Genomic DNA, 13,312 nt, shown 5'->3' on the forward strand with positions numbered 1-13,312 from the left:
AGTACTGAGGAACGCAACGCTGTGGACGCGACCATGGAGGACGGGAGCAAGGACTAGCCTACATTCTGCACGGCCTGGTTCACTGGGCATGCTGGAAATGGCAGGTGCCAGGGCTCAGGGGTCAGGATCCAGGGTGCACAGAGGGGAGGGGCCCCTGAGGGGGTTTCTGCCTGCATGCTGGAACTCCCTATAAGCATGTGTCGTAAGGATCAACCTGAGGCCACAGTGATGAAAAAACAGCTGAAGATATGGGCCAGCATATGGGCCAGGCAGAGACCTGCGAGGAGGCGGGCTGAACCCCACCCCGGAGGCCACCTTCCTCTGGGAGACGGGGCCCGTGTGGACAGACGTTCTCTGGGTACGGCGCGTGCAATGGCCCTTTATGTGGGAGGTCCTGCTCCCTGAAACCGAAACCCCAGGCCCGTCCTGAGGAACATAGGTGGCAAGTCCCAGCTGAGGGCACTCGCTTAGAACTGTCTCGGGCGCCACAGCCCACAGGAGCCCCCACGGATGTGACAACTGAGGGCCACGTCCCAGCTGGGACCCTGGGGAAGGACTGGAGGGAAAACGAAGGAAACTGGAATAAGCCCGGGTCTGGGGGGGGTCACAGTGTGTGAGATCGCTCATTCCGCACGGGATGACCGCGCCAACTTGGGGGCGAGCACCCTCCTGCCATCCTCAAGGAGGCCAATCTCCAAATGTGGCTTGGGGAATATTTGGGGGCTACTGCTTCTCGAGTGACTTACCACCAAGATATTATGAAAACCCAGCTTCCTATCTACATTTTCTGGTTTTAGATCCAATTTCTCATTCCAGTTAAGGGGACTTTAAACAGACTCACTGCCAGTTTTTAAGTGCTTTTCCTATTTAAAGTGATTTCCCACCCTATTTTTGCCCTAACAGACTTAGATCCTAAAATGGACTGGAATGGGTAAATTTAACTCAGGTGACCATTATAACTACTGTGGGCAAGAATCCCTCAGAAGAAATGGAGTAGTCATCATGGTCAACAAGAGAGTCCGAAATCCAGTACTTGGATGCAATCTCAAAAACGACAGAATGATCTCTGTTTGTTTCTAAGACAAACCATTCAACATCATGGTAATCTAAGTCTATGCCCCGACCAGTGACGCTGAAGAAGCTAAAGTTGAACAGTTCTATGAAGACCTACAAGACCTTCTAGAACAAACACCCAAAAAAGATGTCCTTTTCATTATAGGGGACTGGAATGCAAAAGTAGGAAGTCAAGAAACACCTGGAGTAAAAGGCAAATTTGGCCTTGGAATACAGGATGAAGCAGGGCAAACGCTAACAGTTTTGCCAAGAAAATGCATTGGTCATAGCAAACACCCTCTTCCAACAACACAAGAGAAGACTCTACATATGGACATCACCCGATGGCCAACACCAAAATCAGATTGATTATATTCTTTGCAGCCAAAGATGGAGATGCCCTATACAGTCAGCAAAAACAAGACCGGGAGCTGACTGTGGCTCAGATCATGAACTCCTTATTGCCAAATTCAGACTGAAATTGAAGCATGTGGGGAAAACCAGTAGACCACTCAGTATAACCTAAATCAGATCCCTTACGATTATACAGTGCAAGTGAGGAATAGATTTAAGGGACCAGATCTGATAGACAGAGTGCCTGATGAACTATGGACGGAGGTTCGTGACATTGTACAGGAGACAGGGATCAAGACCATCCCCATGGAAAAGAAATGCAAAAAAGCAAAATGGTTGTCTGGGGCGGCCTTACAAATAGCTGTGAAAAGAAGAGAAGTGAAAAGGAAAGGAAAAAAGGAAAGATATAAGCATCTGAATGCGGAGTTCCAAAAAATAGCAAGGAGAGATAAGAAAGCCTACCTCAGTGATCAATGCAAAAAAACAGAGAAAAACAATAGCGTGGGAACGACTAGAGATCTCTTCAAGAAAATTAAAGATACCAAGGGAACATTTCCTGCGAAGATGGGCTCAATAAAGGACAGAAATGGTATGGACCTAACAGAAGCATAAGATGTTAAGAGAGAGGGCAAGAATACACAGAAGAACTGTACAAAAAAGATCTTCACCACCTAGATAATCATGATGGTGTGATCACTCACCTAGAGCCAGACATCCTGCAATGTGGAGTCAAGTGGGCCTTGGAAAGTATCACTAAGAACAAAGCTAGTGGAGGTGATGGAATTCCAGTTGAGCTATTTCAAATCCTAAAAGATGATGCTATGAAAGTGCTGCACTCAATATGCCAGCAAATTTGGAAAACTCAGCAGTAGCCACAGGACTGGAAAAGGTCAGTTTTCATTCCAATCACAAAGAAAGGCAATGCCAAAGAATGCTCAAACTACCGCACAATTGCATTCATCCCACATGCTAGTAAAGTAATGCTCAAAATTCTCCAAGCCAGGCTTCAGCAATACGTGAACCATGAACTTCCAGATGTTCAAGCTGGTTTTAGAAAAGGCAGAGGAACCAGAGACCAAATTCCAACATCCGCTGGATTATCAGAAAAGCAAGAAAGTTTCAGAAAAGCATCTATTTCTGCTTTATAGACTATGCCAAAACATTTGACTGTGTGGATCACAATAAACTATGGAAAATTCTGAAAGAGATGGGAATACCAGATCACCTGATTTGCCTCTTGAGAAATCTGTATGCAGGTCAGGAAGCAACAGTTAGAACTGGACATGGAACAACAGACTGGTCCCAAATAGGAAAAGGAGTACGTCAAGGCTGTATATTGTCACCCTGCTTATTTAACTTCTATGCAGAGTACATCATGAGAAATGCTGGACTGGAAGAAACACAAGCTGGAATCAAGATTGCTGGGAGAAATATCAATAACCTCAGATATGCAGATGACACCACCGTTATGGCAGAAAGTGAAGAGGAACTAAAAAGCCTCTTGATGAAAGTGAAAGAGAACAAAAAAGTTGGCTTAAAGCTCAACATTCAGAAAAGTAAGATCATGGCATCTGGGCCCATCACTTCATGGCAAATAGATGGAGAAACAATGGAAACAGTGTCAGACTTTATTTTTTTGGGCTCCAAAATCACTGCAGATGGTGACTGCAGCCATGAAATTAAAAGACACTTACTTCTTGGAAGGAAAGTTATGACCAACCCAGGCAGCATATTAAAAAGCAGAGACATTACTTTGCCAACAAAGGTCCGTCTCATCAAGGCTATGGTTTTTCCGGTTATCGTGTATGGATGTGAGAGTTGGACCATAAAGAAAGAGGAGCGCCGAAGAACTGACGCTTTTGAACTGTGGTGCTGGAGGAGACTCTTGAGAGTCCCTTGGACTGCAAGGAGATCCAACCAGTCCATCCTAAAGGAGATCAGTCCTGAATGTTCATGGGAAGGACTGATGCTGAAGCTGAAACTCCAATACTTTGGCCACCTCATGCGAAGAGCTGACTCACTGGAAAGACCCTGATGCTGGGAAACATTGAGGGCGGGAGGAGAAGGGGATGACAGGCTGGATGGCATCACCGACTCAATGGACATGGGTTTGGGTGGACTCTGGGAGTTGGTGATGGACAGAGAGGCCTGGCGTGCTGCAGTCCATGGTGTCGCCGTGAGACACGACTGAGCGACTGAACTGAACTGAGACAGATCCATCAGTATCGGCCCCCACAGGAGGTGTCCACACTCAGCTAACCAGGTGACTGGGAACCTTCATCTGCACGCTCGCGGCTCCTCCTGGAACAGAGGGGAGTCGGGAAGCAAGAGGCCTCCCTCATGTGACGTGGTCCTGCTGGCAGGCATGCCCTGAGGAATGCCCTGTGGTCCTGCAGGCAGGAGGAATCGAGACCCGTCCCTCCCGGCCTCCCGGGCCACACCTGAACAGGCCGTCATCCTTACTGTCCTGATCAGCCTGGACCACGGCAAGGCCTAAACCCAGGACTGGCTCCTGGAAGCAGCGTCACACCCGTCCTGGCTGGATGCGGGTTCTGCCCGCCACCCCCCAGTTCGGAGCTGTGGGGAGGTCTGTGGAAGCCTGCAACACGCCATGCGCTCCTGTCGCCGAGGCCCATGGGTCAGCGTCCTGTCCACAGCGCTGGCTCACTGGTGGGGGCGGCCCCGCCCCGAGCCACCAGGGAGGCCAGTCCTGCCCACGACGCTGCGGGGAACCCTTGGTCCAGTGCAACTGCGCGTCTGCCTGGGACCCCAACTGCACAAAGGAGCGCCTCTGGGACGGGCGGCTGGCTGCGGAGTCAAAGGCTCGCGTCACAACCCTCCCCGCCGGGCCCCTGCACCTTTGAAGCCTCGGTGAGTGATTGAAGCGTCTCCTTTCGGAGGGCAGATAGCGCTGCGAAACCCGACTCTAAGCTCCGGGATAAAGGTAGTTTGTTTCCTCTCAGCCAGTCTGTCAACACCTCCTCAGTAATTAGCCCTAATTATTACCAAGGGCCGGCCCCCATTTGGTTATTAAATCAGAAATAGTATCGTGGCTAGCCGTCTGTCAGCGCCTGCCGGGCGACCTTGGATTCACTGGATCCTCTGTCAGTATCCGTGGCTTCAAAGACGTAGGCCCGGGAGGGGCTCGGGCAGGCAGCTCAGGGCTGCAAGGGGGTGGGGGCCAGGCCAGTGCCCCAGGTGGCTTCAGGGCCCGGGAGGCAGGAACCAGGCACCCAGGAGCCCCAACCTGCACCCCGTCCCCGACCCACCACCCCTGCCTCCCAGCCCGGCATGGCTGTGTGTGGGGAGGGCGGTCAGGAGCAGCCCGACGGCCCAGCGGCCCGCCTCAGCACGGCCCACTCCCCGAGTGCCTCCATGGTGTGGCCTCACCCACATGAGCCGCGAGGGCCAACCGGCAGCCGTGGGCGCGCAGCCGCCCATCAGACCCCTTGGGACGGCGGGACAGGCCAGGAGGAAATGCCAGAGTGAGGGGCCGCTGCCCCAGGAGCTGGACGCGACAGGAAGGCAGGCCATGTGAGCGTGCTCGGCCAGCTGCTGGCACCGGAAGGCAGGTGGGACCCCGGCCTGTGCGTCCCTGGTGCGGGCGTGGAAAAGCCCCTTGTTGCCCAGGACGTGGGCCCACTCCCACCAGGAGGTCTGCCCCCCAGGGCACGGCAGCTGAGGGCTGACCACGCTGCCCAACGGTGCTCCACAGGGCCTGGGATGCAGCCGACACCCACGGGCTGGCACCAGGAAGCTGCAGGGAACTTGGAAGGGCCCATACCTGCGGGGGTAAAGGGCGCGCCCACTTGGGGCCCCTTGGCGGCCAGCAGGCAGCCCAAGCAGGCTGCTCCCGCATGGGCTCACCCCAGCCGCTGGCCGGGCCAGCGCTGCTCAGACGCACAGGTGGCCAGGGAGAGGCGGGCCCGTGACTCAGAGACTGGACCGGAAGGGTGGGAAGGGGCTGGCGAGGGTGCCTTGCAGGCCAGGCGACCTGAGTCACGTGAAGGAGGAGAGTTCAAACTGGGGGCACAGGGTGGCATCCCAACACTGCTGCCCGGGGCTGAGCAGCTCGGCAAGCGGGGCGATGTCGGAGGGACACTCACACCGGCACCCAGAGGTGGCCGGGACGCGAGACCACGCAATCCACGTCAGGTGTCGACAGGCCAGCCGCGCCACCAAGCCCACACCCATCGGAAAGGCCAGGTCAGCGGCCTGCCGCCCTCCCAACCCACAGCAGGCCAGGCCACGACTGACCAGGCTAGACGGAGGAGGACCAGAGGTCGCGGTGTGACCAGGTGGACACGTCCAGACTCCTCCATCCAATCAGAGACGAGACAAGACGACACTCACTTCCCGTCTGCATGCTTGCTTTGCTGTAGCAGCCTCCTCCTGCCAGGCTTCCCAGGGGGCTCGGTGGTTAAGAATCCGCCTGCAATGCAGGGGACACGGGTTCAACCCCGCATCAGGAAGGTCCCCTGGAGCAGGGAACGGTGGAAGTGGCAACCCACTCCAGTACCGCTGCCCGGGAAATCCCACGGACAGAGGAGCCTGGGGGGGCGCAGTCCAGAGGGTCACAAGAGTCGGACACGACTGAGGGACCGAACAGCAGCCTCCTGGCTTCCAGACTCGAAGCTGTTCTGCTCACGCGGTGTCTGTGCCGTGAGATAACACACATGCACCCAGAGGCTTTTCCGTCACGGTAGAGGGTGAGATGACGCCAGTGTCTATTTTACTTAAAACGTTTAACCAGCTGGTTATTCGTTTTTCCTAGAACGACTTCTCACCTGCGCTTAGGTTTCGACTGATCCTTTTTCGGTCTTCTCCAGAACTCTAAGACCCACAGGGCCCTGAAGCGCTGGCCCAGCCGCCCACGGGAGCCGGCCCATCCACTCGTCTGTACTGACCTACCCGAGGTGCCTCAGCGCCCGTTACCAGGACCCCGCCCCGGCCCCGAGCAGAGCGGGCCTTGGTCACTGCGGCTGGCCCTGAGCCTCACACCCAGTCTGCAGCCCACTCCTGCCCTCGCCGGCGGCCTGGAAGCCGGTCCTCGGGGCCACATTGCTCCCCTGAACCTCCGCGCCCCCCGCTTCAGCCCCAACTCCTTCAGCCAGACCTCGCACCCCCCACGGCCCAGGCAGGAGCCTCACCTGCAATGCCGGTGACCATTCTCACACTTGGCCACAGATCCCATGCACGTGTAACAGCCCCGCCCGGGGACACCAGGCTGACTGCTGGAGGCCCCGCCGCGGGGCTCGCCGTCTGCTGGGGACATGGCCGTCACAGCACAGGCGTGTGGGCTGAGGCAGAGGTGCAGTGGGCGGGACAGCTGCGGAGGGCAGCAGGGCCCAGAGGAGACCGGACCTGGAAGGGGTCCACCTGGCGGGCGGGCGGCTGTGAGCCCCAGGGGCACCCTTCTCCACCAAGGCCCTCCCACTCCTACCCAAGACTGAGAACAGCCACTTCCTCCAGGCGGCCTTCTTAACTTCCTGCCCCGAGGACGGACGCACCCGGGCAAAGCCTGGGGCAGTGGTGAGAGCAGACGCCACACAGGAGTCAAAAGGGCTGGCACGCAGGCTGGGGCACCCAGCACTGAAGGGGCGGGGACCAGGCCACATGGATGTCCGACAGGGATGATCCAGGGACCTCGGTCCGCCCGCCAGCAGTGCCCCTGCCAGGTCCAGGGGCCCCCGGGGCCTCAGAGGATAAGGGGCACAGGGCAGAGACCACTACGCCGCGGGGAGCTGTCTGCGCCCAGACACCCTGAACACACGCACCCTCCGCCCAGCAGCGGGCGCAGTGCCCAGGCACCATCTGGAACCACACCGGACGTCCAGCAGGGCCACCTCACCAAGACAGGGCGCGCAGGCCGCTTTGCCGGGGCCACCGCCACACCTGCGCAGCCCGTGCTCAGATGGGAGCCGCAGATGGGGGCGCGGATGGAATGGTGGCTCTCCTAGGGTCTTGGTGGTGTCCACCGCCCCCTGGGGGGAACCTGACGGTAACTCCTGGACACCCTGGGTGAGAGGAACCTGGTCTCTGGGCAGGGGCTCAGCTGATCCTGTACGTGCAGGGGAAGCTTTGGGGGCGCCTGCCCTGGCTGGGGGGCGGCTGGCCCCATAGGACCAGGACTGTGTGCAGAGCTGGACAAGGCAGGAGGCCCTATGGGCCTGGGCTGCCCTCTGTGGCCAGCAGCTGCTCACAGCGAGTGTTTCTGGATGTGGAGTTGAACTAGAAACAGCAGAGGCCCAGAGCAGTGGGGCCAGGCCTGGGCGGAGCGCCCGTGTTGCGAGCCGGGCCTCTGAGAACCTAAGTGAGCACTCTCACCACAGGCCACTGTGGGGCCACCGGTGGCTGGCTCGAGGCTGGAGGCAGGGCCCAGGGCACTGCAGCGCGGCACTCGGCAGGGCCGTCTGGAGCTTGAATAACATCCTCAAGATCCTGGGGATAAAGCCCATGGTCGTCCCCAGTCCCCGTCGAGGCACGGGGCTGCCCATGCCCAGGCTAGGTTCGCCAGGTGCCTGAGGTTGTCCCGGCGGTGTTCGAAGTGGGAGGTCAGGCAACTGTCCTGCTGCACCAGGAATCGGTCCAGCAGTGCAGTCGAAGGCGCCTGGGGCCGAGCCGAGCGTGCAGGGGCGGCCCTCTCTGCGACACAGCACCACCCGCCGAGCTCGTCTGCTCCACAGTCGTGTACACGCGTGGGGTCCCCACATTGGACCGCTCAATCCAGGAATCCTCTGTTGGGGGCGTCCATGACCCAGGAGAGGCCCCGTGCATCTGCTGCCAGGGGTGTGCGTGGCGCAGCTGGCCGCCACCCAGACAGCACAGTGAGGGCCCTGCCACCAGCGACGAGGCAGCTGGGAGTGGACGGGAGCTGCCGTGCCAACCAGAGAGGACGCGAGGAGAGGGGCCCGGAGGGTGGGCAGAAGCAACAGACACACGGGCAGAGGCAGCTGAAGAGGGGCGCTCCAGGTAAGTGCTGAGCGGGCAGCTGACTGCAGCCGCCTCAGGAGAGCCCAGGAGAGCCAATGGGACCGAAAGCCGCAGGCCACCATCCGAGACAATCTGTCCAAAAACAAGGCAGGAGAAGTGGGAAAGAGGCCCCACCATCGCCCCTGGGCGGCCGACCCTGGGCCCCACTGGACCTCTCCGAGCAAGGGGCCTGGAGACCCACTGGGGAGGCCAAGAAGGCAGGCAAATGCCGCCTGGCCCCTTCAAGGACAGGGTGTGATGGCAGCCAGGTCCACCCAAGAGAAGGAGGGCCCAAGTCAGGTCCCCCGGGCTTCCTGGGACAGCCTGGATGGCTGTTAGGGAATTTCAGGAGGAGGCTGACAACAGCAAGGCCCCGGGGCCTCTATGCATGGCCAACACTGACCCTGACGAGGCTGGTCCTCTTGCTATGTCTGAGGCGCGGTGCTGAGTGAAGTCGCTCGTCTGCAGCCACGTGCCAACCACTCAGTGAAGGTACCACCGACCCTGGCCTGAGACTCCCCTGGCCTACTCCAGCACACATCACCCCCCATCACCCACGACGAGTCAGAGTCCCATGGACGGATGCCCTTCACCCCCACCCTGCACTGTCAGGCGCTCAGGATCATGAGACCCCCAGAGCACGGCAGCTGTTACCCGTCTGCCCTTCAGCCCACCCACACCCCCATCCAGACCCCTGTCCCTACTCACAGGGCAGCCACCCCCACTCCAAAGGCCTCCTCCCTGCATCCCCCTCCCTGTCAACAGCCCGGCATCCAGCCCCTCCCGGCCGACAGCTTTAATTCCGCTTGCTGTGTCTACTCTCGCCACTCCAAGGTCACCACGCAAAGGGCCACCTGCTTAAGTGGGCCAAAGACACACAGAGCAGAGAAGGGGCGGTTCCCATCAGATGCACGGAACCTGCCTAAGGGCTACCCCTTCCCCAGTCTCCTTGCAACAGGATGTCCACCCGTGGTCGGCACAGCGCGCCCCACTTCACCCCTCTGGGGGCGGTTTCGCCAACAAGGCTCCACACCCGCCCCCTCCACCTGTCGCCCACAGACGCCGGCCTGCACTCACCTTCGGGGCGGCTCCCCGCGGATCCACCTGCCCCCCCTCCCCCCGTCTGCCGGAGCTCCTCCAGGGGGCACGGCCTGTAGGTCCTTCCGCCCCGCACCCCAGGGTGGCCCCCGGTACCTCCCTCCGCACCCACTCCTCTTGTGTGCGTGTTGGGGTGGGAGATACTCCACCCAAAAGCCCGTCGCATCCTGACACTAACACTCTGGGGCGGCAGAGGACGCAGGCGGCAGGTGAACGCCGTGCACGGCCCTGCCCAGCAACCCAGAGTCCCACCGGCCGCTGACAACGCGCTGCCCACGGAGCACTCTGGCCCCGGCCCCACGACGAGAGGGGAGGCAGCGGCCGTGCCACCCGCCCGCGCTACCTGAGGGAGCCGGGTGCCCAGCCCGACCGGCCCTCCCCCGGATCGCGCGCCGCCGCACCAAGCCCACCTACCTGCGGCCGCGCGGCGCCACGACTGTGCCGCTCCCTCGACGGCAAGCACGGAGCGGGCGGGACCGGCGGCGCGGGCCGAGGTCGGGAGAGAAGGAAGGGCGCAGACCCAGCCCGCCGGCCCTCTGAGGACCGCAGACCGAGCGGCCAGGCTGCCGGCCCCGCCTCGACGTGGGCCCCGCCCCCTGCGTGCGCGCGACCGCCCCTTACGGCCCCGCGCCGGGCGCGACCACGCCCCACGCCGGTCTCCCGGCGGGGCCCGCGCCTGCGCCCTGCGCTCGGGGGCTGCGAACGCGCAGGCGCTTCCGGCCCCGCCCGCGGGCGGCGCGGCGCGGGGATTGATGGGAGCGCGCCGTGCCGTGGGCCCCCCGGAGCGCTTCGCGCTGGGGGCGCTTGCGCAGGCGCGGCCGGGGCTGCGTCCGGCGGTGGACGTGGCGCCGGGCTGAGGGCTGACTCGCTGCTGAGAGACCGCGGCGCCCTCCGGCCTCCGCGGGCTGAGGGTGCGTTCCTTGCCCTCAGTTCCTGCCGAGCGCCAGGAGGGGTACCGGGAGGGTTGGCACAGAAGGGCTGCGTCGCCCGCCCGCCGGACGGCGTGTCTGCAGAGTGCCCGTCGTGGAGGCCCGGCCAGGGCCGAGCGCGGACCTGCGCCCCGGAGCGACAGAGCGGGGCTGTCCGAGGACCGTCCGCCGTGGGCGAGCCGGGGGGAGCCGGCACGGACCCCGGGAGCGCAGCTGCGGGGGCCGCTGGCGCCCTCCGAGCCTACTCCCCGGGGACGCCCCATGCGGGCGGGTTACCAGGGCCGAGGTCACCGGGAGTGGTGTCAAACGAGCCCCCTCTCTGCCCTGGTCTAGCGACTCCTTTCATGAGACCGTCCCTGAAATGTTATCTGCGTTTGCACCCAAGCTTACTTGCTTTGATCCTTGAAACGGAATCAAAGGTTACATTGTACCTTCTCAGGGTCTATGGGCCTTTCAACAGCCTCGCCAAAAATAATAGAGGTGGCACCCAGCCAGGAAACGCCTCCTGGAAGTGTGAATGAAAGTTGTATTTTTCGGTTGTGTCTTTCCTAATTGACCTGATAATTTAAACTTCCTGCTTCAGAGGAGACGGGGAGTTCCCGACTGTTAGGCAGCTCAGGGAGGTCAGTGGAGAGAGTGGGCAGCTGGCTTTGTGCAAGGCACTCATCCAGCTGGGCCATGCCGTCAGAAAACACATTCTTGGGTCCAAAACGCTTTTTTTGTTGTTATTGTTCAGGTCATCTATGTATATGTATTTTAATTGTGGTAAAATGTAATAATTAAAATTTATCGTAACTATTTGTAAGTATGCATTCAGTAGCATTAAGTACATTCATATTGTTAGGCAAACTTCACCACCATCATCTCCAGGACTTTTTCATCCCCATCAAACACTCCCCACCACCCCTTTCCCAAGCCCCTGGGGACCTCAGTGCTACTTTGTTAGTTTGCCTCTTCTAAGTATCTAATGTAAGTGGTGTCACATATTTGTCATGTCGCTTAGAAGAATGTTCTAAAGGTTCATCCACGGTGTGCACCTATCAGAATTTTTGTTCCTTTTTAGGGCTGGATAGTATTCCTTTGTACTGTATACAACATTTTGTTTATCCGTTCATCTGTTGGTAGACACTCGTGTTCCTCCCGTCTTTTGGCTGTTGCGATTGATTCTGTTGTGAATGTGGGTATACAAATATCTGTTTGAGTCCCTGTTCTCAGTTCTTTTGGGTGTATGCCAAGGACTAGAATTGCTGGGTCACATGGTAAGGCTATGTCTAACTTTTTGAGGAACCGCTAAACTTTGCTGCAGTGGTTGCATGATTTTTCATTCCCACCAACAGTGCACAAGGGTTCCAGTTTCTCTGCATCTTCACCAACAGGTGTTCTTACCTATTTTTTTTTTTTAATAGGTGGCCTAATGGGACCTTGTGGTTTTGATTGGCATTTCCCTAGTGACCAGCGATGTTGAGCATCTCTTCCTGAGCTCATCGGAGCTGGGTGTGTGTTTGGACTGGGGAGCCCAGAGGCCGTGGGCAGCCTCACGCGTTCAGTTGGTGTCAGGACTGTGGCTCCCCAGAGCCAGGGCAGCCGGGAAGCGGCTCCAGGCCCCGGTGTGGGCCTCTCCCTGGCAGGACCCGCTACTTGTGGCCCTGGAGGGCGGGTGGGAGGGCCTCCAGGTGCAGCTCCTCCCCTGGCGGGCCCAGGCCCCAGGCGCTGATGGGCACACGCCTCTGGGAGGAGGCAGGCGCCGAGCGGGTCTCTGACCTGCAGAGAACGGCTGATGGGAACAACGCTGCACTTGTATGAGGTCTTCCCTTTGAAAACCAGATACTCCCTGAGCTATGGAAACCCAACTGCTGGCTGAGCGTCAAGACATTATTATTACAATCACCCGGCCCGATTCCAGCCACCGTGGCAGGACAATGTCCCTTTGAGGCCGTGCGGAGGACTCGCCTCCTGTCCACCCTCTCCCACAGGCAGGGCCCTGGCTGTACCTATGCGCCCGCGGGACTCCTGCCCAGAGGAGCTCTGCTCATCGGTCTATCTCATCGGGTGGAGCCCGAAGGAAATGCGTCCAGGTGTTGCTTGACTGCCTCCTGTCCTGTCTCACGTCTCCACCATGCTGGGACCTCAGGAACGACTTAGGTCTGCTTGGGGGAAATTTTCGGGTGTGAAAAAGTCTTCAAAGACACGAAGACCACTGGGGCCTCTTAGCCATCCTGTCATGGGCTGCGTGCCTCGCTAACATCACTATGAAACGGGGCCCATGGAGGGCATGCCCAGTGCCTGGAGCCCTCGCTGGTTCACTGACTGGCAGCTGGGGCAGAGAGTGGGGCCTGCAGGCTCCTGACCACCAGCTGCTACGTAGCGAGACCATAGAGCGTCTTGTTCTTGGTCCCACTTTATTCCCAAGCTTTTGGTGTTATTTGATCACCAGTTTTATGCCATAAAGATCCTGATTTTATTAGGAAAAAAAAAAAAACCAACAAACATAATCTTGTGGAAGTGCAAGGCAGGATCACCTTCCCATGAAACCCTAGAGCCAGAGCCTTGAGGCTTGAGACAGGCCTGTGCATGCTCAGTCGTGTCCTACTCTGCGACCCCAGGGACTGCAGCCCAGCAGGCTCCTCTATCCATGGGACTCTCCAGGCAAGAATACTGGAGAGGGTTGTCATTCCCTCCTCCAGGGGATCTTCCCGACCCGGGGATTGAACCCACCCCTCCTGAGTCTCCTGCAGGTGAGTTCTTTACCAGTGGGCCACCTGGGAAGCCTGAGACAAGCCTCCCTCTCCTGTTTGCTTCTGCTGTCGCTGCTGGGCAGCCTGAGGAGTGGACGGGGCAGGACGCGCCAGGCAGTGAGGGCTCCACGGTTCCTGAGTTCATCTGGGTACGTCAGGGTTGGGTCTTCA

The 13,312-nt window shown here is 59.1% G+C and overlaps 1 protein-coding gene across 6 annotated transcripts in view; it reads right to left on the reverse strand.

The window, feature by feature from the left end:
* The window catches only part of GNB1L (G protein subunit beta 1 like), a 31,979-nt gene extending 20,774 nt beyond the window's left edge, over nucleotides 1-11,205 (reverse strand). For 2 of the 6 annotated variants that reach the window (XR_015144886.1, XM_086349299.1), the window contains exon 1: nucleotides 9,892-11,205. Coding sequence is in view for 3 of the 6 variants with exons in the window: in XM_086349299.1 (XP_086205425.1) it covers nucleotides 9,892-10,669 (778 nt within the window). In the remaining 3 variants the exon portion in view is untranslated. Of the gene's footprint in view, nucleotides 1-5,664; nucleotides 5,840-6,557; nucleotides 7,863-9,891 lie in introns of those variants that run through there. The other 4 variants (XM_086349301.1, XM_086349303.1, XM_086349300.1 and 1 more) reach the window with 4 other exon arrangements.
* Nucleotides 11,206-13,312: the final 2,107 nt, after the last annotated feature.

Source organism: Bos grunniens, chromosome 17 (genome assembly GCF_055505025.1).
Source record: "Bos grunniens cultivar Pamir isolate PY7600 chromosome 17, Bosgru_T2T1.0, whole genome shotgun sequence".
NCBI lineage: Eukaryota > Metazoa > Chordata > Mammalia > Artiodactyla > Bovidae > Bos > Bos grunniens.